Source organism: Dipodomys spectabilis, unplaced genomic scaffold (genome assembly GCF_019054845.1).
Source record: "Dipodomys spectabilis isolate Male_0828 unplaced genomic scaffold, ASM1905484v1 ptg000081l, whole genome shotgun sequence".
Taxonomy (NCBI): Eukaryota; Metazoa; Chordata; class Mammalia; order Rodentia; family Heteromyidae; genus Dipodomys; species Dipodomys spectabilis.
Window position 1 is genome coordinate 6554082 of NW_024870758.1, and position 24818 is coordinate 6578899.

General features: G+C 32.0%; 1 protein-coding gene across 1 annotated transcript in view; it reads right to left on the minus strand.

Moving 5' to 3' along the window:
* Window positions 1–13938: 13938 nt before the first annotated feature.
* The window catches only part of Lrp1b (LDL receptor related protein 1B), a 1466647-nt gene continuing 1455767 nt past the window's right edge, over window positions 13939–24818 (minus strand). The window contains 4 exon segments of the mRNA XM_042683428.1: window positions 13939–14079; window positions 15423–15521; window positions 18030–18174; window positions 19468–19558. Coding sequence (XP_042539362.1) covers window positions 13939–14079; window positions 15423–15521; window positions 18030–18174; window positions 19468–19558 — 476 coding nt within the window.

Genomic DNA, 24818 nt, shown 5'->3' on the forward strand with positions numbered 1-24818 from the left:
TCTCTTCTTGCTCTCTTTACTTTTTGACCATAAAGTCAACACTTTATGCCTGACACACTCTTTCCATTCCTGCCATTTGGAACTGTGATGAGAGAACTTTAAAGCAAAGGCACACTTGATTATAGACTGTAAACTGTAAAACTATGGACCAAAATATTTTTTTTTATTTTCTCAGGTAATTTTGTAGTGAAAATTTACTGACACAACATGTTGTAAATAATTTAAAAATCCATACAACTGTTTTTTCTTAGTTCATAAAGTTTGAATTTTCCTTTCTTCTATTTAATAGGCATAAAGTCATATTCTCTTTGTTGTTGTGTGGTTTTGCATAATGTGTGATTATGATGGTCCCTGAAACTGAGTAAGCATATGTTGGGAGCCAAGTGTAAATGTATATTGAAAGTGTGGATGTATTTTAGGTAGAGTACTGGGGCTGGAACTTTCTCACATTGGGTCTCAGATTCTTTGGTAGCTTTTCCATTCATGGTCGATTGCTCTATTACTTAAACCACACCTCTAGTCCTGATGTATTGGTCATTTGATTGAGCTACAAGCTTTTCTACTCATGCTGTCTTTGAATGAAGAGCCTCATATCTCAGCTTCCAACGTACTTAGAATTGCAGACTGGAGAAATTGGCACCTGGTTTCTGTTTTCCCATTCTTTAAGCATAGAAAACATTTTACTGTCCTCATAATGGAATCTAAAAGGTCTTTGCCAGATCAGTAGCTACAAATCAACGGTTCCAATTACATGTATCATGGTTGGCTTGGTTTTGAAATCAGGGCTACAGCTGATACGATATTTGTCCACTACAAAATGTTTTTTAGGGTTATTTTTTATTGTCAAGGTGATGTATAGAGAGGTTAGAGTTACACAAGTAAGGAAATAAGAACATTTCTGGTCAAACTTGCTACCCCTTCCTTCACTTTTCTCTTACTTTCCCTCCCCCAACATTCCACCCCAAAAAAAGCTGTACAGATAATTTCCAAGATATTTTCTTATGTATATTGCTGTTCCATTAGTGTCCCCGTGACCTTTCTCTCACCATTCTGTTGTTCATCTTCCCTTCCCTGGTATACAATACCAGGATACCAAAATCAAATACAGTGAAAACAGGGGGTATAACACAGGGGGAAGAATGTATAAAAGAAACAAAATCACATAGCATCTTCTACATCTCATTGGTGCAATGGTTCCACCTGTATCCTTATTTAAACAATTTGTTTTTTCCCTTCCCCTCCCCAAATTATACCAACATCAAATATAGTGAAAACAGGGGTTATACCGCTGGGGAGGGACATTCAAAATAACAAAAAAAATCACATGGTACCTTATAAATATGTTAGAAACAATAGGCAGGGTGGGGGTGGGGGGATTGTAGTTGAGGTAGTGGGACGGAAGGGATGGTAGGGGAAAAACAAAGGAGGAGGCAACAATGCTTGATAAAAAATGTACTCATTACCTTGCTCATGTAATTGTAACCCCTCTGTACAGTATTTTCAAAATTAAAAAAAACTTATAAAAAAAACAAAATCACATTATGCATTAAGGAAAACAACAAAGAAAAACCTCTTGATCCATGTCTTGGAGTTCATTTCACTTAGCATTATCTTATATGGTCATATATACATAGCTTTGCGGTGTTCCTCTCATCAGATAAGATTATCCTAGACATAAGCTAATTATTGCAAATAAGGGAAACCAAGGGATCTATGTTTCTTTGGGTCTGGCTTACTTCACTTAATTATTTTTTCAAGTTTTTCCATTTCCTGACAAATAGGACAGTGTCATTCTTTCTAATGGAAGCATAGAATTTCATTGCATGTGCAGGCATGCACACACACACAAACACACACACACATTTTCCATCCATCTATTGAGGAGCATCTGGGTTGGTTCCATATCTTAGATATGGTAAATAATGTTATAATAAACATAGTTGTGCTGGTAGTTTTAGTATGGCCTTATTTGTGGTCATTTGGGTAAATACCCAGAAATGGGATTGCTGGGTCATAGCGGAGCTCTGCGTGTATTTAGTCTTTTGAGGAACCTCCATACTGCTTTCCAGAGTGGTTGAACAAACTTACACTATCACCAACAGTGTAGTGTTTCCTTTTGGCCACACCCTGTCCAGCATCTGTTGTTATTAGAGTTCTTGATTATATTCATTCTTACTGGGATGGGGTGGAATCTCAATGTTGTTTTGATTTGCATTATGGCCAGAGAAGTTGAGCATTTCTTCATGTATCTATTGGTCATTCTTATTTCTTCTTCAGAGAAGTCTCTCTAAGTCGTTAGTGCACTTATTAATGGGGAGATTGTTTGAGGATTTGCTTTTGGGGGATGTAATTTTTTTTAGTTCTATGTATATTTTATTTAATTTTATTTATTTTGGGGGGGGATCCGGTCGTGGGGCCTGAACTCTGGGCCTGGGCGCTGTCCCTCAGTTCTTCAGCTCAAGACTAGCACTCTACCACTTGAGCCACAACACTACTTTCGGCTTTTTTCTTTTTGCTTATGTGGTGCTGAGAAATCAAACACAGGGCCTCATGCATGCAAGGCAAGTGCTCTACCACTGAGTCACCATCTCAGTCCTCTATGTATATTTTAGCTATGAGGCTCTTGTCTATTGTATGGCTAGTGAAGATCTTCTCCCAATCCATGGGCTTTCTATTGCTCTTGCTAGCTATTTCCTTTTTCATATCAAAGCTTTGCTGTTTAATGAAATCATATTTGTCTAACATTTCTTTGATTGGTTGTGTTTCTGGGTCTTGATTAAGAAAATGTTGGCCTGTGCCAAGGAGCCCTAGAGTTTCTCCTGTTCCTTCCTGTAATGTTTTCAGAGTTTCTGCTTTTATTTTTTTTTTAATTTATTTTATTTTATTTGTGGAGTTTCTGCTTTTACCTTGAGGTCTTTGATCCATTTGGACTTGATTCTGGTGCAGAATGACATATACAGATCATAATATGTTTATTCAGTTCCAAATGATTTAAGACAGAAATTAATACTGCATTATGTAAATATATTTTGGCAGATATCTCTTCATTTCCTCTAGAAATATTATTAGTAATAGCTTATTCTTTTAGACAGTGGGAGGCAGTTTCAAAAACTTCTATGCATCCCAACTCTGTATTGAGTCAATGAATGGCTAATGTGTGACTCCCTAGTATCATATATATATATATATATATATATATATATATATGTATATATAATGTAAATTTGAACAAGCACATTATTTATTACTTTCTTTAAGATGTCAGCAATAGTGAATATGATATGGGGTGCCCCATTTGCCTTATCAATGTGGGATTGAAGAAATTCTGAGTATTTCTTTTTTTAGTTAAATTATACTTTAGTAATTACCATAACTTCTGTGGATTAGTATTGTGAGGATATTTTTTTTGAAGCTTTTGGAGATGGGAAATTCCTAATATGTTTCTATTTTATCTCCTGACTTATACAGTCATTCAAGTGTAATGAAAAACAATTAACTCAGCCAATAAGTTGATCTTAGTCCATTAGTTTCCTTTTAAAGTCTTAAAACATCTAACAGAACCATCCTAATGATTACTATAGTCCTTATATTATTCAAGAGCCACAAATGCTACTTATTTTAACTTTTCCAATTCATCAATGTTGAAACTCTTAGTATTTTTATTATATTGTATATAAGAGTAATCATTTCATTTAATATAAACAATGGCTAGTTTAGTATGTCTAATGGGTAGTTTGATCTGTGTTAAAGTCCCTGCTTCCAAAGAGGATATTCTTAGGAGGGGATCACAAGGTCCCAGTAGCTATGTGCATGTGATCACACAAAATGATGCTTATCAAAATGAACTCCATGAAATGGGAAACAGGTTTTTTTTATTGTAGTTTTTGTGTTTTTCCCTTTTTGTTGCTGTTTTTTTTACTTTGATATCTTTCATCTTATATGTAAGTTTATCTGATTTGTGGAGGAGAGGGGGAAGCACAGATATGGTAGGACAAAGGGTGAACTCTTTGAACAGTGATACTCACTAGATACTTCATTGAAAATGAACTATACAACTTATGAGGGAGGAAGGTGGGGAGAAAAACCCTGGGAGGAAAGGAAGGAAAAGATAACACTTCAAAAAAAAATGTACTCAGTATCTGATATATGTAACTGTAACTCCTCTATACACTGCCTTCCCAATACTACTTATTACCTTGCTTATGTAATTGTAACCCCTCTGTATGGTATTTTCACAATAAAAATCTTATTAAAATATATATAATAACATCTTGATTCTAACCTTTGAAAGGTCATTTTACTTGGGGGGAATTGTTATGGAAAACAGGGAATATTAGAAAAGACATCTGAGTGAGTTTTATCAAATTGTCTACTGCTATAGAAAACAGGTTATTCCTCAAAGACTTTCAAAAGAGAGAGAATGAAGCACATAAGTACTTAAGAGGTTCAATGAGGGTATTTAAAAAAATAAAATTGGCCATATTTTCTCTTTGGTGGATTGGACAAGTTTATATCTCTAGGTTCCATATCTACATGAATCACTGTAGATCTTGCCTTCTTTCTGATATGTCCTTATTTCATGGTCTTTGGGCCAAAAAGATGTATGTCAATGAAGCGTACAATTGTGTAATGAAGAACTATAAGGCTTACCTATATGAGGGTGAACATATTCAAGGTTAGATCATAAAGATGTTGAATAGCAGGAAAGAATATGAAAGAAACCTATTTAATATTTTTGTCATTTATGTGTGTGTTATATATAATATATTATACATAATATATCATATATACACATTATATATGTTAAATTCATAAGTATCATTAGATTTTGGATTATCTTGGATTATCCAAATTTTACTATGCACTTATATATTTAGTTCAAAAGACTGTCCTAGAAGCAGGACAAGTCAGGAAAATGGTAAGTGTAAAGAAAATAGCCATTTTTAGAGAGATAACATTGTATGTATTACCAGCAACGAGATCCATTCTGGAAGCTAATAGTAGCAACCAGTTAATAGCTAGCAATGATCAAAGTACTTCGGTCCTACTACTTAAAAAAATATCCCCTAAATACTGGATTCTGCAACACCCCTAACTAAGTTGGCTTTGAAGACCCTCCCATAATTTCTTGGCAAGAGTTAAAGTAGCTCAGGTCAAATTGATTTCAGCCCTTTAAAATTTGGAGTAGAAATTCTAACCAAGCTTATCTGGAATTCTGAGCCATGACTATAAAATAATGCATTTATGTTTCTTGAATATATTAAATATGTATTAATATAATATCCAAAGAAAAATAATATAGAGAGAGATCAAAATCTATGAAAACAAGTGTTCCCACACTGAAATTGTGTAAGCTGATTTCAATAGCAAGGCTAGGAGAAGAGGCAGCTCTGAGGGAAGAAGAAGTGACTGATCCATCTTTAAAGGAAGGATAGAATCTGAAGTAAAGAAATATACCCAATAGTTTCTGTAGATAGGTTCTAAGTTATAAGAACTAAAGTGTGAATAGGAGCAATGACTCAATATTCTAAGATATTGTGACAAGAGCACTGGTATTAAGTAAGGAGGGAAGTAATATTTTAAAAAAACCTACTAAACAACCTATGACACAGTCATTTCTGACACTTAGGAAAGTCTAAAAATGTTGACTACTCAGTATATTGGCCGGTCAATGAAGGTTTTAGGTGAAATAAATTAAGTTAAAGCCAAACAAAATCTACATGGCCAACCAACATTTTCTGTGATAACCAGTTTTATGTGATAGTTAATAATTCTACCAATAATAATAATAAAACTTGGTTTTTCCTGCACACTGTCTTTCCAGATGCACATTTCTGGGTCCTGTGTGAGTAAAGGAGTTTGAAGTCATCTTAGATAGGCCAGAAATGCCTCTATTTTATAGATGTCAGTGACATGCACCAGGCTTAGAGTGTGTTTTCGTAATAAAACAAAATGCTTAAATAAGGATACAGGTGGACCCATTCTAACAATGAGATGTACAAAACACTATGTTGAAAACAAACTTTACAACTTCGGCAGGGGGAGGTGAGGGGAGAGGAGGGTAGTTATGGAGGTGGGAGGGAAGGGATGGTAGGGGAAAAACAAAGGAGGAGGCAACAGTGCTCAATAGGAAATGTACTCATTACCTTGCTCATTGTTTTTTACAATAAAAAATGTACAAAAAATTTAAGCCAAGGAAATAAAAGATATTATTTTTATAGTTAGAGAATTATCACAAAAGATAACATTTGAAAACAAAATAAATACTAAATGAATTAAAAACAAAATAAAAATAAACCAAAAATACTCCTATGTTGAAAAGGAAGCAGACATCCTATTACTAAACAGTCACTGCTTCTTGAGGTGAGCAGATCAGTGTTCTTGACTCAGCCTTCTACATTCCTTCAGAGAAGGATACTTCCAGATGATTATGGCAGATATCTATGACAGTTTTCAAGAAAAGCAGACGAAGGGGCCTGGTACTCTTCTACTCAGTTAATGGGAGGTTTTGTCAAAACAGATACTGAAATGCTTTTAGATGTTGGTTCTGGAAAATCCTGGCACAGTTACATACAAGAGCATTGACATTAATGCATTTTTCTCATGTGTAAATAAATAAGCATATTGATATTAGTAAATTCTTGGACAGATTTGCAATAATATATGAGAATAATGGATGAAAAGTTGTAAGGGTAAGCAGTATATTAATGAGACATGAAAATAACAGAAAATGTAGACAAATAAACATTACATATATTACCTCATTAACTACTTTGAAACAACTGTATTTTTAATGTAATTAAAAATTAATAAACAGAAGAGAACAAAAGGTCCTTAGATTGTTTGCCCCTTCTTCCTTTCCTTCCTTTCTTCCTTCCTTCTTTCCCTTCCTTTCCCTTCACCTCCCTTCCTTCATTTTTTCCTTTTCTTTCCCTCCCTTCCTTGCTTCCTTGCTTCCTTCCTTCCTTCCTTCCGTCTTTCCTTCCTTCCTTCCTTCCTTCCTCCTCCTTATCCTCCTCCTTCTTCTTTCTTTTTTTAATTTAATTTTATTGTAAAGATGCTGTATAGCAGGGTTACAGTTACATAAGTAGGGCAATGAGTACATTTCTTATTTTTTTTTCTCTATTTTCTTCTCTCTTTCTTTCTCTTCTTCTCTCTTTTATTGTGCTGGACTGGAGCTTAAATTCAGGGTCTTCAGCACTGTGTCTTAGCTTTTTAACTCTGGGCTGGTGCTCTACCACTTGAGTGACAACTCCACTTCAGGCTTTTTGGTGGATAAATGGAGGTGTCTCAGAGGCATTTCTGGCTATTAAGATGGCTTCCAACTCCAACACATGTATCTCAGCTTCCTAAGTACTTAGAATTATAGATGTCAATCACCTGTACCAGACTTGGAATGTGTTTTCTTAAAAAAACAAAAACAAAAAATGTAAGCTAAGGAAATAAAGATATTATTCTGTATAGTTACAGAATTGTCAGAAAAAGAACACATTTGAAAACAAAATAATAAATTAACAACAACAACAAATAAATAAAAATGAACCAAAAATGCTCCTATGTTGAAAAAGAAGCAGAATAGCCAAAGGAAGACTCCATGGCTCATGAACTAAATATATTTCAGAAATATTTGCCCATGTGAACATGTTCACATGTTCCCATATACATAGAAAAATAATTGAGAATTTAGGGAAAAGAAAATCAATCATTCATTCTGGAAACTTAAAATCCTCTTCAGGAATAAAGATATTGGGAAGGGCCAAAAAAGAGTAATACGATATATATTTCCAAAAATGGTAGTTGTTTTCAACTAAATGATAATTATTATAAATTAGTATAAATAATAAAAGCCATCTTGGAGAAAACCAATTCCACCCGAAAATACAATGTGATTGTTTAAAAGATTGAAATATGCATGATTGAAAAATATTTAAATTATACTTCACTATTTTTTAAATTTTAAGTCGATAAGAATGATGAAAAGAATTAAAAACTCAATTTGTCTTAAAAGAAAATTAATTATGTTCAATACTAAATTACATGTAAATAGTAAAGGAAACGACAAAACTGTGAAGAAAAGTTCATCACTGTGACAATGTACATGCAACTTAGTTCATTTTCATTTTTCAAGGTGAAGAGAAACATTAGAAGATAGGAAATAAATTAAAGATAAAGGCTTTTGATATGTGTATATGATGAGCTATATCATTAAAATAGACCAGTAAATGTTAAGTAAACGAAACTATGAATGGAGAAACTATTTGGGAAAGTCATGTTTGAAAAATTTCCAAATAATAAGGGAGAGGACAAATGATAAATAAAAATAACACATCTGTAAAATTGTTTTCATACTGTAACCATAAATTGCATCAAGGAATATTAAGAAAATGAGTTAAATAAAAGGACTGTAAGCATAGATATTCACTCATTTTGGAGAGAGAAACATGATTTATTTTTTTAATTTGGATTTCATTTTTAGGGTATTAGTTCATTCTTCTTTTAAAATGAAGAAATAAAAAATGTAGCTTGATGATCAGTAAATGAGTAGGCCAGCTGGTCAAAAGAAAGAGAGAGAGAGAGAAAGACAGAGAGAGTTCTTTAATTCAGATCCCTACACAAATGCAGTTAACCATACTAAATCAAACTGTAATACACTTTTAAGATAAGAATAAGTACTGAAAATATAAAAAAGAGCATGTTAGTAATATGTCCTATAATATCTCTGTAGATAGAGAATGTGAGCAAGATGTTTATAAAATAAAAAATTACAGAATAATAATAGACACTTTATCATGGTAGCAAGACTAATATTTGGAATTTTAAATTTTAAGTCAAAGAAGGTAAGTGTAGTTAATTCTAAAGGAACATAGAAAAATGCCATCTTCAAAATGCAGCCTCAAGGCTTCTGTTTTTGCATGCAGTTGTTTTTTTGTTTTGTTTTGTTTTGGGTTTTTTTTTTGGTCTTGGGCCTTGAACTCTGGGCCTGAGCTCTGTCCCTTACCTCTTCAGCTCAAGGCTAGCGCTCTACCACTTGAGCTACAGCGCCATTTCCGGTTATCTGATGGTTTATGGGAGAAAAGAGTTTCACGGACTTTTCTGCCAGGGCTGGCTTTGAATCGTGATCCTCAGATCTCAGCCTCCTGAGTAGCAAGGATTACAGGCGTGAGCCACTGGCGCCCGGCTTTTGCATGTGGTTTTGTGTCTCTGTATGTTCATTTCAATGTTCATAACTGTAACTGAAAACTAGAAATCATAGGAATAAAATGTATTTCAATGTGAAAGCTTATATTAAATTATTTTCTTCCTATGTTTTGTATTATCAATGAAATATATATTATCTATTCAAGTGAATCTGAACTTATACTCAATATATAAATTTTAACTGTCTTTTTATATGGGCTTATGTTTTACATTTGGACATTTATTGTTAAGTATATTTCAAAATTTATTTGACAAGTGAAAAATATTTTCTCACAAATTTTTAGTATATTGATACATATTTTGTGATTCTAAAATAAATGTTTCATTGGGTCTTCTATTCCGTACATATTAAAATTTTTAGTTTTATCGGGAAGGATGGTTTTTATGTATTAAAACTATAATAGAAGCTACAACGAAAATAATTATGGAGTAACAAATAACTCAAGTGTCAAAAACACATTTCTCAACTTCATTGGTACATTACAAAACCACTAAAGTGTACAAATTCCTCTATAAAATATTTCCTCTTAGAAAATAGTTCCTGTTCCAAGTGCTGCTGAATCAGAACTGTAATCCAAACTATTCTTGAGGTTGAATTCTGGGGATGTTGGTTTGAAGTCATCCTGGGCAAGAAAGCTAATCAACCAAAAACTAGCTGTGGAACTGTGGCATAGGGGTAACACTACCAGCCTTGAACAAAAAGTTCTAGAACAGGCTCTGACAACAACCCCCAGGACCAGTGCAAAACTGAAGGCTCTTTTGCTTACATACAGGTAGTGTATTAATACATTTTATATAATCCTAGTCGTTATTATATCACCTACATTGAAGAATTACGATTATATTTGGAATGCCATGCTTTTGTTGGCAAGATTTCTTTTTATGTCATTTGTGGCAGATGGGATACAGCTCTAGATTATAGGCTTTAGGAAAATTAACTTTGATTTCCCAGAAAATATTTGCCAAGGCCTACAAGTTTATTCTGTTGTTTCAACTTTGGATAGGGCAGTTATTTCACATAAATAGATGAGTGCAAGTACCTAGCTAAATGCTAGAACTGGAAAAGACAACATAGAATTATCTGGTTTAGAAGTTTAATTTTTTAAATAAAATATTTCTCATCAATATCTGGAGGCATCATTTAGTGAGCGATTTTTGGTGGAACTTATAAGGAATTGTCACTATAAAGGGAATTTGTATACTTGGAATTCTAGGATTAAAATGAAATTTTGAAATTGGAAATGGGAACAGTTAGCTGTAGAACTGGTTAAAAAAAAAAAAAAGTTTGGTAGTTGAAAAGACATTTTTGGTCTCTAAAGCCTGATTGTGAAATTGTTGCAAATAAGTAATGTGGAGAATACTGTGGACTTAAATTAACCAACATTAAACATCTAATCTAATGTGCAAAAAAAAAAAAAAACAGAAAAAAAGAAAATGGAATAGTAAGGCTCATGTCGTCCAGTTCACATCTTCTACTGGCCATTGTTTTCTGGAAAATGGTGTTCATAATGGCCCTTGTAAGAGTAGCTATGAGTATTAGCCCCCAAACTTTAGTTGGCTGTATATCATACATGTTTTGCTATTATTTATATTATTGTTAACTGTAACAAGATCGTGCCAACATGTAGATTTACTTTGTATTTTCGGTTGTATTTATTCAGTCTCCATAAAAAGATCCCTCTTTATTGAATATAAATCAATGATAGCAGAAGTAGATCAGGCTCTGATACTTGTAAAATCTGTAGTTTGTTGTTCCAAGTTGGTATACAAATGACTAGTCCCCTTAAAAAATAATGTCCCTCTCTTGGGCATTTACCCAAATGTTTACAAACAAGATCACACTAAAGCTACCAGCACGACTATGTTTATTACAGCATTATTTACTATAGCTAAGATATGGGACCAACCCAGATGTCCTTCAGTAGATGAATGGATCAAGAAAATGTGGTATATATACCCAATGGAATTCTATGCCTCCATCAGAAAGAATGACATTGCCCCATTTGTTAGGAAATGGAAAGGCTTGGAAAAATTATATTAAGTGAAGTAAGCCAGGCCCCAAGAAACATAGGTCCCATGGTTTCCCTTATTTGCAATGACTAGTGTATGTCTGAGTCAAGCAGAAAAAGTCAGATAAGGTGATGTTAGGGAAATGAACCCTAAGATACGTATTCAAATGTTTTCTTTTTCTTTCATGCGATTGTTTCTAACACATTTATAAGATTATTTCTTTGTTGCTTTGTATGTCCCTCCCCTATGGTATAACCTCTGCTTTCACTGTATGTCATGTCGGTATAATTTGTGGAGGGGAAGGGAAAAACAAATCGTTTAAATAGGGATACAGGTGGACCTATTGCAACAATGAGATGTACAAGTCGTTATGTGGAAAACGAACTTTACAAATTTGGTGTGTGTGGGGGGGAGGCTTGGGTGGGGGGGGTGGGGGGGAGGATGGAAAGGGGAAACAAAGGAGGAGACTACAATGCTTGATAAGAAATGCACTCATTATCTTACCCATGTAATTGTAACCCCTCTGTAGAGTATTTTCACAATAAAAAAAATAATGTGTAAACCACAGTTAATGGACTTTCAAGTTTTTCTAGAGTACAGTTTTTTAAGACTAGAAAGGGAAGGAAAGAACTTAGGGTTATTTCAACCAAGTTGTCATATTCCACATATGTAATCTATGTCAGTATTTGGCAATACTGAGACTACAGCAAAACAATAAGGCAGAGAGGAGGAAAGGTAAAAAATAAATTACTGATTTGAGAAAGAAAGGTAAGTGCTTTCTATGTTATCTTCTGAAAAATGATGCATTAAAATCAATCTTTCCCTGGGATTTGTGTTCTATTGATAGAATAAAAACCTAACATGTTCCCTAAAATCATCTTTAGGAATGTGTAAACTATAAAAGGCAACTTTCTCATTTTTTAAAAACTACCCAACACAGTACTTATATATGTAGAACTTCATTTAAATAAGTCAGTCAACAATTTTATATAAAGTATTTAACACTTCATTGTAGAAACATAGGCAAAATGACTATTATAACCAAAATGAAAAATACTGTTCAATTTAAAAAATGTACTTAAACAAGAACCTGGAAAAGTTTATGATATGCATAACACTGCAAGCAAAATTGCACTAGTATTACATAAATCAATAGTTTATAAAGGCCTCAATATGGCAAAGTTTAGAAATAGGTAGTATGCATGCACAGAGTACAACAAAAAGTCTCCTTATAAAACAGCAGGTTTTTTTAATGCTTGTACAAAGGGATAAAGAGCAACCACAAACATATTTCATCTGTTAGGTTAATACATATTGACAGCTAAAAGTCAGTCATGTCTATCAGAGGAACAAAAAGCCCTCCAAAGTTGTGAATAAATTTTTTGTGCCTTTAAAGATATTTGTATAAAAATGCTATCCTTTTTTAATACAACTTAAATAAATCTTACTTCTTTCAATCAAACTTTGGAAACAAAGTAATCAACAATAACAACAAAAGTGAATGGGGTCCGTGTGTTTTGTATAAATGAAAGGAAACCCATGTACCAATGCAACTGATACAGCATTTATACTCTCCACCTTTGTTTATGGCATGTCATTTGTCTTCTACTACTTGGAAAGTTCTAGAAGAATATATTCTGGGTAGGGAAAAATGTGAATTATTTGTAATGTAAAAGATTTTCCAATTCCCATTTACCAAAATGGCAATTTCATCTTTTTTGACTTCACAAACATAACATGCTCTTGTAATTGAATTTCTGTCATGAACTGTGTGCTTGTACATTATCTTTTATTCAATGTGGTAAGCAATTGACCCAATCTTCCACAAATTGAATGTGACTGAGAAAAAAGTACATAGGACATGAGTACCCAATGCCACGTTCTGCTCTAAACTGGCTTTTTTACCTCAGGATTAAGAAGAATAAAATGTTTTATCCAATAGCAAATGTGACCTAAGTATATTTTGGTTTTGTTCTACCATCTAAATACAGTTATTTCTTATAAGGTGTATATGTTTAGTGCATCCTATAGAATCCACTAAATTTTGGAAAATATATTCATCTGTGTTCATGCAAATTATTGATAAATATATAAATATATATATATCAACATATATATATATATATTTATATAGATATAAATATATATTCTTCAAAAATTTTATCCATTCCTTATCAGTCTAAGACTAATTTCACAGCTAAATTAGTGAGGGCTTCCTATTTTCAACAGAGACTCAATCAAATATTTGTGGGTAGAAAGAAGACATTTTTCCATTCAATCATTCTCCTATCCATTTAAACAGAAAAGTAAAATGACATTGTATTACAGATTTCAGAGCATATCATGAAAAAGTGCGAAGATCTTCTCTGTTAGTTAAGTAGAACCCCAAAAGTTCATAAAAAATAGATCATTCATCTTCACACTACAAAGGAATATGTTGTTTATCAATTTAACAAATTCAAAGGTGTGTCCTACCAGCAGCATTGTTGGAAATTGTACTGTAGTGCAGTTCTTTTTCATAAAAATACCATACAAATGGTCAATCAATAATCATCAGCAATAAAATAAAATAAATCCCCCTACCCCCAAAAAACTCAGAAAACCATTAGCCAGGAAAAAGATAAAATAAACAGGGAATGCCAATGCCAAAACAAGTATAAGATTGTTGGAACATACAAAAGTAATCCTTATATTTTATACATTTGTACAGCATATAAAAGATATCACTGATCATGCCACTGTCTCTCTTATACCAATCTCTATTTTCTTTGGAAGCAATTCTTTCCTTTCATCAACACTTCCTAAGGAGTTTCGACAGTTTTGTCCATCCATATACAACTTGGCATATACTGGGTTGGAGTAATTTGTTGGCTGAAAAAGGAAAAAAATAAACAATTTTATTCACATTTGTCTATACTTTTATTTTTAGGAGGTATACCTATTAATGGACAATACAGCAGTAACAAATTCAATTAATCAAACAATATATATTGAAATGTAATTTTAATTGTTTTTATGTTTTAATTCATTTTAGTATATTATTACATAAAAACATATATTTTGTGTGACCCAAACAACAGGTCTGATATAAAATGAGAAGTCCAGCATATCTTTCTTTATTTTGTAAAATAAAGAAAGATTTATTATAAAATAAAAAGGATTTTTTTATGCTCATAGATTCATTACTGTCACCAAACTGTTAAGGCAAATACATTACTTGACAAAAATATCATGTAATAAGTTGGTGCTTATAATTCTTACATGAAGTTAAAAGTAAAAAAAGAAAAGTGGAAATAAAGAAATATAACAGGGAAATATGCTTCAAAATAAAACACTGTTCTCCATACATCTTATTTGTACTTATCATTAGAAATAATTTTGGACTTTGAGATTTGCACAGTCATCCTAACTTTCACAAACACAAAACATTTTAAAACCTAATCAAGGCATACAACAGTTGACTGTTTTTAGTTGAAAACTTATTCATTGTTTATGTTTTAACAAATTGCCAAATAGTATCATGAAAATATAGTCTAGTTTCTGACTTTATTGCTATTTGTTTTCAAACGAATTACATTAAGCTTAATCTTTGAGTCATAAAAAGGAGACAAACATAATAATGTGAATGAAAAAGCAGTTGACAGAAGAGAAAGATGAGGAAGAACACAATTCTCTCTGGGAATTCTGACATTTATATCTTATTCTTCATCTGCCAAAACAATGAGCTATGCTGGAATGAACTACAGGACAAAATACTGGCTGTTTTATCTGAAAATATGAGAACGATTTCATGAGATTATCTCTAACTTCTCAATATGATGACATATGTCTAAGTAGGCTTTCTGCACTTCATTCTTAATTCAGTGAAATATAATAGAAAATTCATTAAACAACATTTAATTTTATAATATTTAGCTATAAATGTCTAGCCATAGGTTCCTCACTAAGACCAATGTGAATTCATCCTCACTCTTGAGGAGTTAAACTCTTTCTAACTCTACTTAAAAGAGAGAGATCTCCTTAAGAAATTTTCTAAAATAGCATATTTTGTTTGCAATCTTGTATGAACAGATCATATACATAGACTTCAATTTTTAGTGCTGCTTTAAAATCTCTTGTCAAGTAAAAATATAATTAAGGACATGCCTGATGTCTAGGTCTACTGGTCACTGTGGTCATGGAATGGGCATGAAATAATGAATGTCTTCTCTCACCCCAGCAGTTAGTGGTCCTTTCAAATCAGAGTTTAGGTAGATAGGCGGTGCTGTGTGGGGAAGCTTGAAAGCACTGGGCCCTCCCCCTCTATACCTGGCCTGTGTACAAACAGAGAATTTTAGTTCCTCATCTAATATCATCTAACCATCTTTCACTGATTCAAATTATGTTAAATCATACAAATAAATAAATAAGTCTTTATTGTTGATCTATGATCATTGTATTCATACTAGGTTTTATATCATGCAAAGAATACTAATGTTAGATTACTGTTTCATACATAGACATTCCAATTTGCCTACTTACTGACAGACATACTATGCATGTAGCAATTTCCATTCATTTTTGTTTAACACAGGTCTCCCCCTAAGAAAACAGTATCTTCTCGAACACTGAGCACAATGTATGTGGCTCTCAAAATAGGATACTGACATTGGCCAAAATATGTGCTTCTAATTGAAGATACTTTATTATTAGAAGCTTCAGTTTTTTTTTTATTAAAGTTTTGAATATTTTGAGTATTTAGAAAATCATATCAAATTTCAAATCTGACAAATATCACCACATTAGAAAAATATCTTCCTAATCAAAATCAGTTTAATTAGTGATAAAATCAGCTATCTAATTCATAAGCCAACACCACTTGATTTAGACATCATGAACAGATTTAAAGGTAGAATTATCCAATACAATATACTTGTATTTACAGTGAAATAATTATTATTGATAAAAGTGAGCATTTGAAATTACTGATGAATTTGCATTTTCAAAAATATTAACCATCAACTTTAAAGAAAGAATAACCATAGATTATGGGACAGGAAAATTGATTCTGAAAAATACTTTTAAGAATAAAATTCACTTGCAGTTACCTCTTCATTTGTTTCCATGTGCATCTCATTCAGAAAATATTTTAACTATCTTTTACTTTATTTACATTTATAAATTTGAATCTGGAATCAGCCATTTACGAATGAATTACCATTTTCTGAAAATAATACATTTTTGGATAACCAGTAAATATTCCTTTGTGGGTTCTTCAAAAAACGATTCAGTGGTTTCTTCCATAGTCATATCATTTTTATTAACTTTTTAAAAGTGTTTCCCTCATTTAATTTATAAAATACCATTGAACTAAGTCTGCAAAATAATGAGCAGACTGTGCTACAAAGGTTTCCTTCATGCATAATGAAAATTATATTTGATAACATGGTAGCTCAATTAATATGTAAGACATTTGTTTGATCATTCATGTTGCTCTGATGAGACTTTTTTTCAGTACTCTCAGGACAGTAGTCTTTCTATCCAGAATAAGCCAAATATTATTAGGAAATAATTCATATTTGCATTTCAACTATTAGGAATCAGCTACAATCCGCTTGCTAAGTAATATTCCATTTAAATTTGATTAACCACTCAGCAAATTGGTATGTAAATATTTATAAAAAGTTAAGTACTAAGTATATCAAAAATATATTTGAAGAGCACTGATGTATAATGCTATTTTCCTAGAATAACTGTGTAAAAAATTTTAAATGGTGGTAATGAGATGCTATTCTCTTTAATTGTATAAAATTGGATTAATTCTATAACTAGGAAATAATGAGGAAAAATAAGAACTTCATGAAAGAAGTTCCTCATAAGTAATAGAAAACTCACTACTGTTTTTTGATATCTTTCTACTTCATAAATTAATGATCAAATAAAATATGCATAGAATATATAATTTTATAGTTTCACATAGAAAATATTGAAAGTAAGATTCATTTCTTCAAAAAATTAAATAAGTATTTTCTAATTAACATAAAATAATTCCTAACTAGGAAAAGTCCATAGGTTATTCTTTGAGAATGTAAATTTTGTCCATATAATAACGGTTGCTTGGTTTCTACAAATAAATATTTGAGAATCAATATTAGGCTTAGAGATTCCAATTATAGATCGAAAACTACACTGAGTACAGTAGAGTCTATTTGATCTCACCAAATATGAGTATAAAATATGAGTATAAAATCATTGATATTTGACAGTTGAAGGTGCATTTTGGGCAAAACATCTAGAGTGAATCAGTATAGATTAATAACAACAAATAAATAAAACATATTGCTCTATAAAATAAAATTTATATTCTTGATCTAGATAAAAATATAGTAAAATTCAATGAAGTGAATCTTATTTGAGTATTATCTAGATAATTTTCATTTGTATACACATAATCAGAAGTAACAGACATTGAACAAAAAAATTTGGATCTTTAGGGTCTGTGTATCAGTGATATTTTCAATTAAGATTCACAACATAAAGTAAAACATTTCTCAAGTGGTTTGATTATAAATAAATCCAAGGACAAATGTTGTTATCTCAACACATTTCATAGCATATTTTTTTAAACAAATAATTCATTTTTGTGAACCAAATGAATATGTAGGCTCACTAACATGCTTTACATGAATGCAATCCAAACTATTTCAATTTAGAAAATACTGTTACCAAATAATGTATCATAAAGTTCTTCACTGAACTTTTGTAAAGAAAATCTTGATACTATTCAGACATTGAATTGAAGAATATTAGCATCATCTGTCCAGTATCTTAAGATAAATTACCTTTGTTGGGTCTACCATAAATCCAGGGTCTAAAAGGCCTCCATCAGTGTGATCATGGTCCACCTCATACATGTTATAAGATGGATTCCCAATTTCTACATTTATTCCTCCATTTATAATTGGTTGTCTTCTAATTGTTTTTGTCCTAGAATATGTGAACATTGGTATTGATATAAGTTGTATAAATATCAGTCTATGGTATATAAATTTCAGATTTACAATTTACTTATCTATTTTACATAACTAATATAAAATTTTTAAATAAGGTACATTGGAAATAAATTAATGTGAAGAGAAACAAAATCTCATGTTCAATGTTAGATTCATTAATAAAGAATCACTGAGAATAAAATTCGACTTAATGATAAATATTTGTGCATATGTATGTGTTAGTACTGGGACTTGAACTCGGGACTACACAATTTCATTCAGCTTTTTCACTCAAGGCTAACATTGTACAACCTAGCCATACCTCTAATCCATCATTTTGTTCATTAATTGAAGATACACTCAAATTCTTCCTGGAGCTCAGCTAATAAGGTACTAGATTTACAGGCACAGGATATTGGAGCTTGGCTTCAAACATATTCTTAATAGTTAAAAATTCTATTTCTTTTCCTTTAATCTGAAATGTATCTCTAGCCAGATTTTGTCAATGTTATTTTGAAGCAGAAATTACAGGATGACAGATGGAGGTCAACTGGGATAAACATTAATGAGATACCTTCTGAATGAGCAGATAGCCTGTAGTGATATACAATTGTCCTCTCAACTAGTGGGGAATGTTTGGCCAAACATGATTGGGCAGTAAATAATTGGGAGAAGCATAACTTAAATTGTTGATCACCTACCTAACACTTATGAAACAGTGAGTTATAAAACTAATGCCATTATAAAAGAGAAAAAAATTTGATATCAGCTACCTGTATTAGGTCACATAGAATCCTAATAATTTATTATTCAGAAGCTTGATTAAAGCTCCCAGTTCCCAGATGAAACCCCATAAAAGAGCCTGTCTTCATTCTTCAAATTACTGATATAATGATACCAGTAGTAAGATTTAAATAAATGCCTGTGCTATTAGATAATGAAATGTACAGTTTATAACATATTTATATATTCAACATCACTAAATTAATATTACCAATCATGGATTAAAATAAGATAATCTTCAGAGATCCTTGCTGTTTTAAAGAAAAGTTCATCAGAAATATAAAGTATACATTTTATCTGATTATAAATACAAATGAAATCTTTCCATCAACCTAATAATAAGGAATACCCATTTTATTAACTAGAAAGAAAAAAAATACATGAGAGGTTTGGAAATATACAAAATATTAACACTAGAATAACAATGCCACATTTTAAGATCACTTTAAATATAAGTATATTTTTGTAAAACTTCTTGTGGTTTATTTACTAAATTTTAACTTACCTTCTTTTCCTTTTACAGAGCACTAAGCCAATTACTAGCGTAGTTATTAAGGTCACCAAGAGGACCAGAGGCACAATGATGGCTACACTTCCTGGAAAATACATGGATGAGTAGGTGAACGAATAAGCAAAGGGAAGGAACGATACAACATAGTTCTTTATACTTTAAATCACTTACTCATTGATGCAACAAAAATAAAGTTTGGTCCAAGTGTTGGGATTTTGAGCTTATAATCACATTACTGGAAAATTCATCAGCTTTCAAACACTTAGCTTATTGGGTATATTCCTTTAAATATTTATCACTTATATATTGAATTTATGTTCCTGGAGTTTAGAGATGTTGAATTCTATGCATTTACTCTCTCACATTTACATACAATATAGTTACCTACCATTGGTAACTTGTGGATAAATCAACTGTGAGAGTGATTTTGGCAATTTCCCTGGCCACATTCCCATCAACTGTGATATTATACTGTGAATATTTTCTAGCCATGTGACAAATTATCTGGCTGCATTGCAAAACTAAGGGAACTCAATGGTATATTTAAAACTGAATGTAAACACTGCCTGATAGCAAAATTAGTAGGAAGTTCTATCTGGTAAATTATAATAATGGCTTTTAACAGACAAATATCTAGTGTGCATGAAATTAATATTTTTCATAAACATCTATCTGATTTAGCCATGTCAACTTACTGTTTACCCTAAGAAACAAAGCAATTCAACAACAAATTAAAATTAACTACATTGAATCAATTGTGAATAGGACACTAAGGATTATTTACATTTTTATTAGCAACAGATGTAAAGGGGATTTCCTCTGATATGCCCATATATACCAACAACATATCTTTATCAAACTTAATTCCCCAGTTATTTTTCCTCATCTCTCAAGAAATATTAAAGAATGGGAGTTGGGAATGTGGTTTGGTGGTAGAGTGCTTGCCTAGCACGCATGAAGCCCTAGTTTGATTCTTCAGTACCACATAAACAGAAAAAGATTGAAGTGGTACTGTAGCTCAAGTGGAAGAGTAGAGACACTCAGAGAGGCTCAGGGAAAGTGCCCAGACCCTGAGTTCAAGCCACAGGACTGGGAAAAAAATTAAATAACTTAAAATATTAAAAATGTATTTTTTTCTGCAAACACATCTTCATGTAAAAATACTGGGGCAGAAATTCATGGTCATTATGTACAATACACAGCCACTTAAGGACTTCAATATAGAAACTTAGACTTGCTTTAATAATTCTGCCTAGAAAATACCTGAATGAGACAGACAATCCATTCACTAACCAAAACACCAAAGATTCTTTAAGAAGCTTTCATATATAACTCATTTTTACCATTTGATAGTGGAAGAAATAATATGTCTAAACTAACCAGATAACCAAGGGAAACTAAGACTCATTTAGTAACTTCCTGAACTACAAAACTACTTTTGTTTTTTTTTCATGTTACTATAACTTTTTCTAAGTTTGATCTGGGTGACAGTGGCCCAACACCTGAGAATGTCAGTTTGAAGCCATCCCAGAAACAATCAGTCTTTTGTCTTTAATTACCAGCAAAAATCTGGAAGTAGATGTGTGGCTCACATGGTAAAGCATCTACGCTAAGCAAAAATGAAAAGAAAATGCTCTATGTCTAGTCTTTTGAGGAACCTTTATACTGCTTATCAGAATAGTTGAACAGCTCACATTTCCATCAGCAGTGTAATATTGTTCCTTTTTGGCCACATTAGTGAAATGGCTTGGTAATAACAATTTGAAGTTTGATATTGACATTCCTCCAACACTGTACTTCCTACTAAGGATTGTTTTCTGTTTGCTTGTTTTGTTTTGTTTTGTTTTACTAAACCTAGAGTTTCCCTATGATGCAGAAATTCCACCCCCGGGCATTTTTCCAATAGAACACACTGAAACTTCCAGCACAGACCCAAGGTATAGAATCAACACATTCAGGGGATGAATGGATCCAAAAAAATGTGATACATAACAGAATTCTATGCTTCCATTAGAAACAATGATATTGTTCCATTTGTGAAGTAATGGAAAGAATTTGAAAAATTTATATTAAGTAAAGTAAAGCAGACCCAAAGATATATAGATTGCATGGTTTCACACATTTGTTGTAACTAGAATGTGCCCAGAAATCTATAAGTAAAGACACTGTATGGTAAAGACAAAAAATTACACTTGGACATGATAAATTATGCAGGACTCTATTATTTGTCTCACTCTATAAAGTGAGACCAATGGAGCATGTTCTTAGGAATGAATCACAAAGGCTCAATAGTTATGTGTATATTATCATATAAAATTATATTTATCAAAATGACCTCCAAGCAATGGAAACGAGGGTTTTTTTTTTGCCAGTTTGCTGTATTCTTTTATTCCTTTGTCATTGTTGATACTTTTTATATCTTTTTTCTTGTATGTAAGTTTATCTGTTTTGAAGAGGATAAGGGGGAGCACAGAAATGGTGGGACAAAGTACAAACAAATGCAGCAGTGATACTCACTAGACATCATTTTAAAAATTAGTCACACAACGTGTAAGGAAGAGAGGCTGGAGAGAAAAACTGGGAGAAAATGAGAGAAGAGGTGACACTGTTCAACAAGAAATGTACTCACTACCTGACTAACTGTAACCATTCTGTACATCACCATTACCATAATAATGAAAAGAAAAAGCTCAGCAGAAGCAAGATTGTGTGCTGTGTGTGTGTGTGTGTGTGTTTGTGTGTGTGTGTGTGTGATATTATTTAGGCTTTAGATTTTCGAAAAGTGAACTTCATGTGAATATGTAATTTTATTATCTTTACGTAGGTATAAAAAAGATTTCAATTCAGCATGTCAGTTTGTGAATATGTCTATTATCCATTAGTAATTAATGAAATCAGAGACTCTAACACCTTAGTTTGTAATTAACATTTTCTCACAAATTTTATATACCAGGGAACAGCTTGGTTTCTTCATATGCTATGACTTCAATTGATTGATCATGACTTTATAGATAACTTTATTCATTATTCATTCTTTGCTGTTAAACCTTGTGTACACTGGTAGATGTAAAATGCCTACCAATACTGATTTTATGATATGTATTTGCAATTACAAATTATTCAGAAAATTAGTTTTTACTTGTTTTGCATAGTTTTTGCTATTCCTATAAGGCTGAAAGCTATTAATTATGCATGCTAGAAAACAAAGGATTTCTTTTTTTATTCCTTCCCACCACAGATGGCAGTTGCAATTCCATATATTACAGCACTCTGTGTAGGAGCCTAGACTCCTGGTATGTTTATGTAGCCAATCAAGGTAACTGCAATAACACTTAGTGCTGACAATAAATAATTCAAGGTAGCATTTTGCAAGTGATATTTTTTGTAAAAGAGTTTATATTGAGTTCATATTGGTATAAACAAATGGCCACTATGCATTTTAATAAAATTATGGGATAAAACTTATCAAAAGTAGTATGTTTCCCATATATTCAAATAAATAGATGCAAATACCTTAACAAATAAAAAACCAAGTCTATACTAGATGATTTTTAAGCAGCAAGGGTGTTGGGAGTAAGTCAACAATTTGTATCAACTAGAGTGATTCTTCCTTTGCATCATGGTTGTGAAGTCCAATTATATAACACTTTTCCAATAAAATGGAGACCTCCATTATCAGCATGTTATTTTGAAGAGCCTCTTTCTCTGGGACCTTCATTACATCACTACAATTGAGATCATAGACCATGAAGCTGGGTTTCGTCCTTTCAAATCTTACTCTAAATATAACGTTGGGAAAATACTTACCTTTGTCCTGGATTACTTGTCTATATATTTATGTCCTCATTAAGATATTTTCTATTAGTGTTCATTAGTGTAAATGTGTTTATGTTAATAGTGTAGAAGGTGCTACATATATGCTTAGGAAATAATTCTCTTTTTCATTCACTCTCTGCATGTCTCTGCTATATACTTTTTCACAATATATTGTAAAGAACGGTTTATTTTTAAGCTCCTTGAGGGCATAAAGGAGCTTTAATTTGCAGGTACTTTAGTTCTTATTTGCCCCAGAGGCCATAATTCAATTCTTATTTAGGAAATATGTTTTAAGGGATTACTGTGACCAAGACATTTAAAGGATAACTGTGTCCCAGACACTTATGTTTCCTCTACTTTGTTGTGAGGATGGGAAAGAACATTGCTTGATGTACATGAGATGACAAATAAAGAGTGTATTCAACATATCATAAATATAACTCCAGGCAAAGTTGGCATGACCAATCAAACATAAAGGATGTACATCCGACTAGATCTGCTCTATGAAAGAACTGGTATGTCTCTGAAACCTAAGGGCTGTGTCCTGTTCAGTTCCCTGGAGAGTGTGTATGTGATTAAATCTAAGGAAAATAAGTAATCAGGCTAGGGAGCAGAATTGCTAAAGGCTATAGGAGATATTGCTCTATAGGAAAATAGAAGTGAGGATATGAAGGGCTGTCTTAGCCATGGAACTTGAATAGTAATTTGTACTACTGGAGAGAAAGGTTCTATTGAAGATAATAGAAAAGACAATATCTTTGAATATATTGCTTAATTTGAGAAAAGAATGGTTAAGAGCAACACTTAATGTTTTAAGTAAAGAGGTTAATTTTGCAGCCATGTTGCAGATACAAAAATAAAATGAGGCATATGAAATTGGCTTTTGGTGTAGAGAAAATTAATAAAATATTTTGGGTGGGGAAAATATATCAGCTACATGGCTACAATAATACTAAATGTGAAATGGCTACAAGTCGAATAATAACACCATGATTAATCAGTATAAATTATGAAATTTGAAATGAATTTCAATATACAATTAGAAAATTAGAAATTACATTTTAGTTTAAAATATTTACCAAGTAATTTTTAATGAGGGTTAAGGATGATTTACTTCTTGTCTCTAAACTCCTGGTTTTGAAGTGTATTAAAATACGTATCAACTTTTGTCCAGCCTGTAGTGCAGTGGAATTTTCAGGACAGATCTACAGTGTTGTTTGTTTTTGTGTTCTTGTTTCTGACACTTTTAAGTGCCATTATTAAAATTTTCAACAAAAAACCTGAAAAAAATCTCTATTTACACATACTGATATTAATTACCCTGATTGGAAAGACTGAAAAATTCATAATGTACAGTGAGTGTGTATATATTGTTGAGGAAGAAAAATAATATCCTTGACTAGCATACTCTTAATTTGACATTCTTTTCTTACTCTTTTGCTACTGAAGATATAACATTCATAAAAACAAATAAAAACTATACTTCTTCAGAAACGAGAAGGCTCAATGGAATTTGCTTTTCAACACTG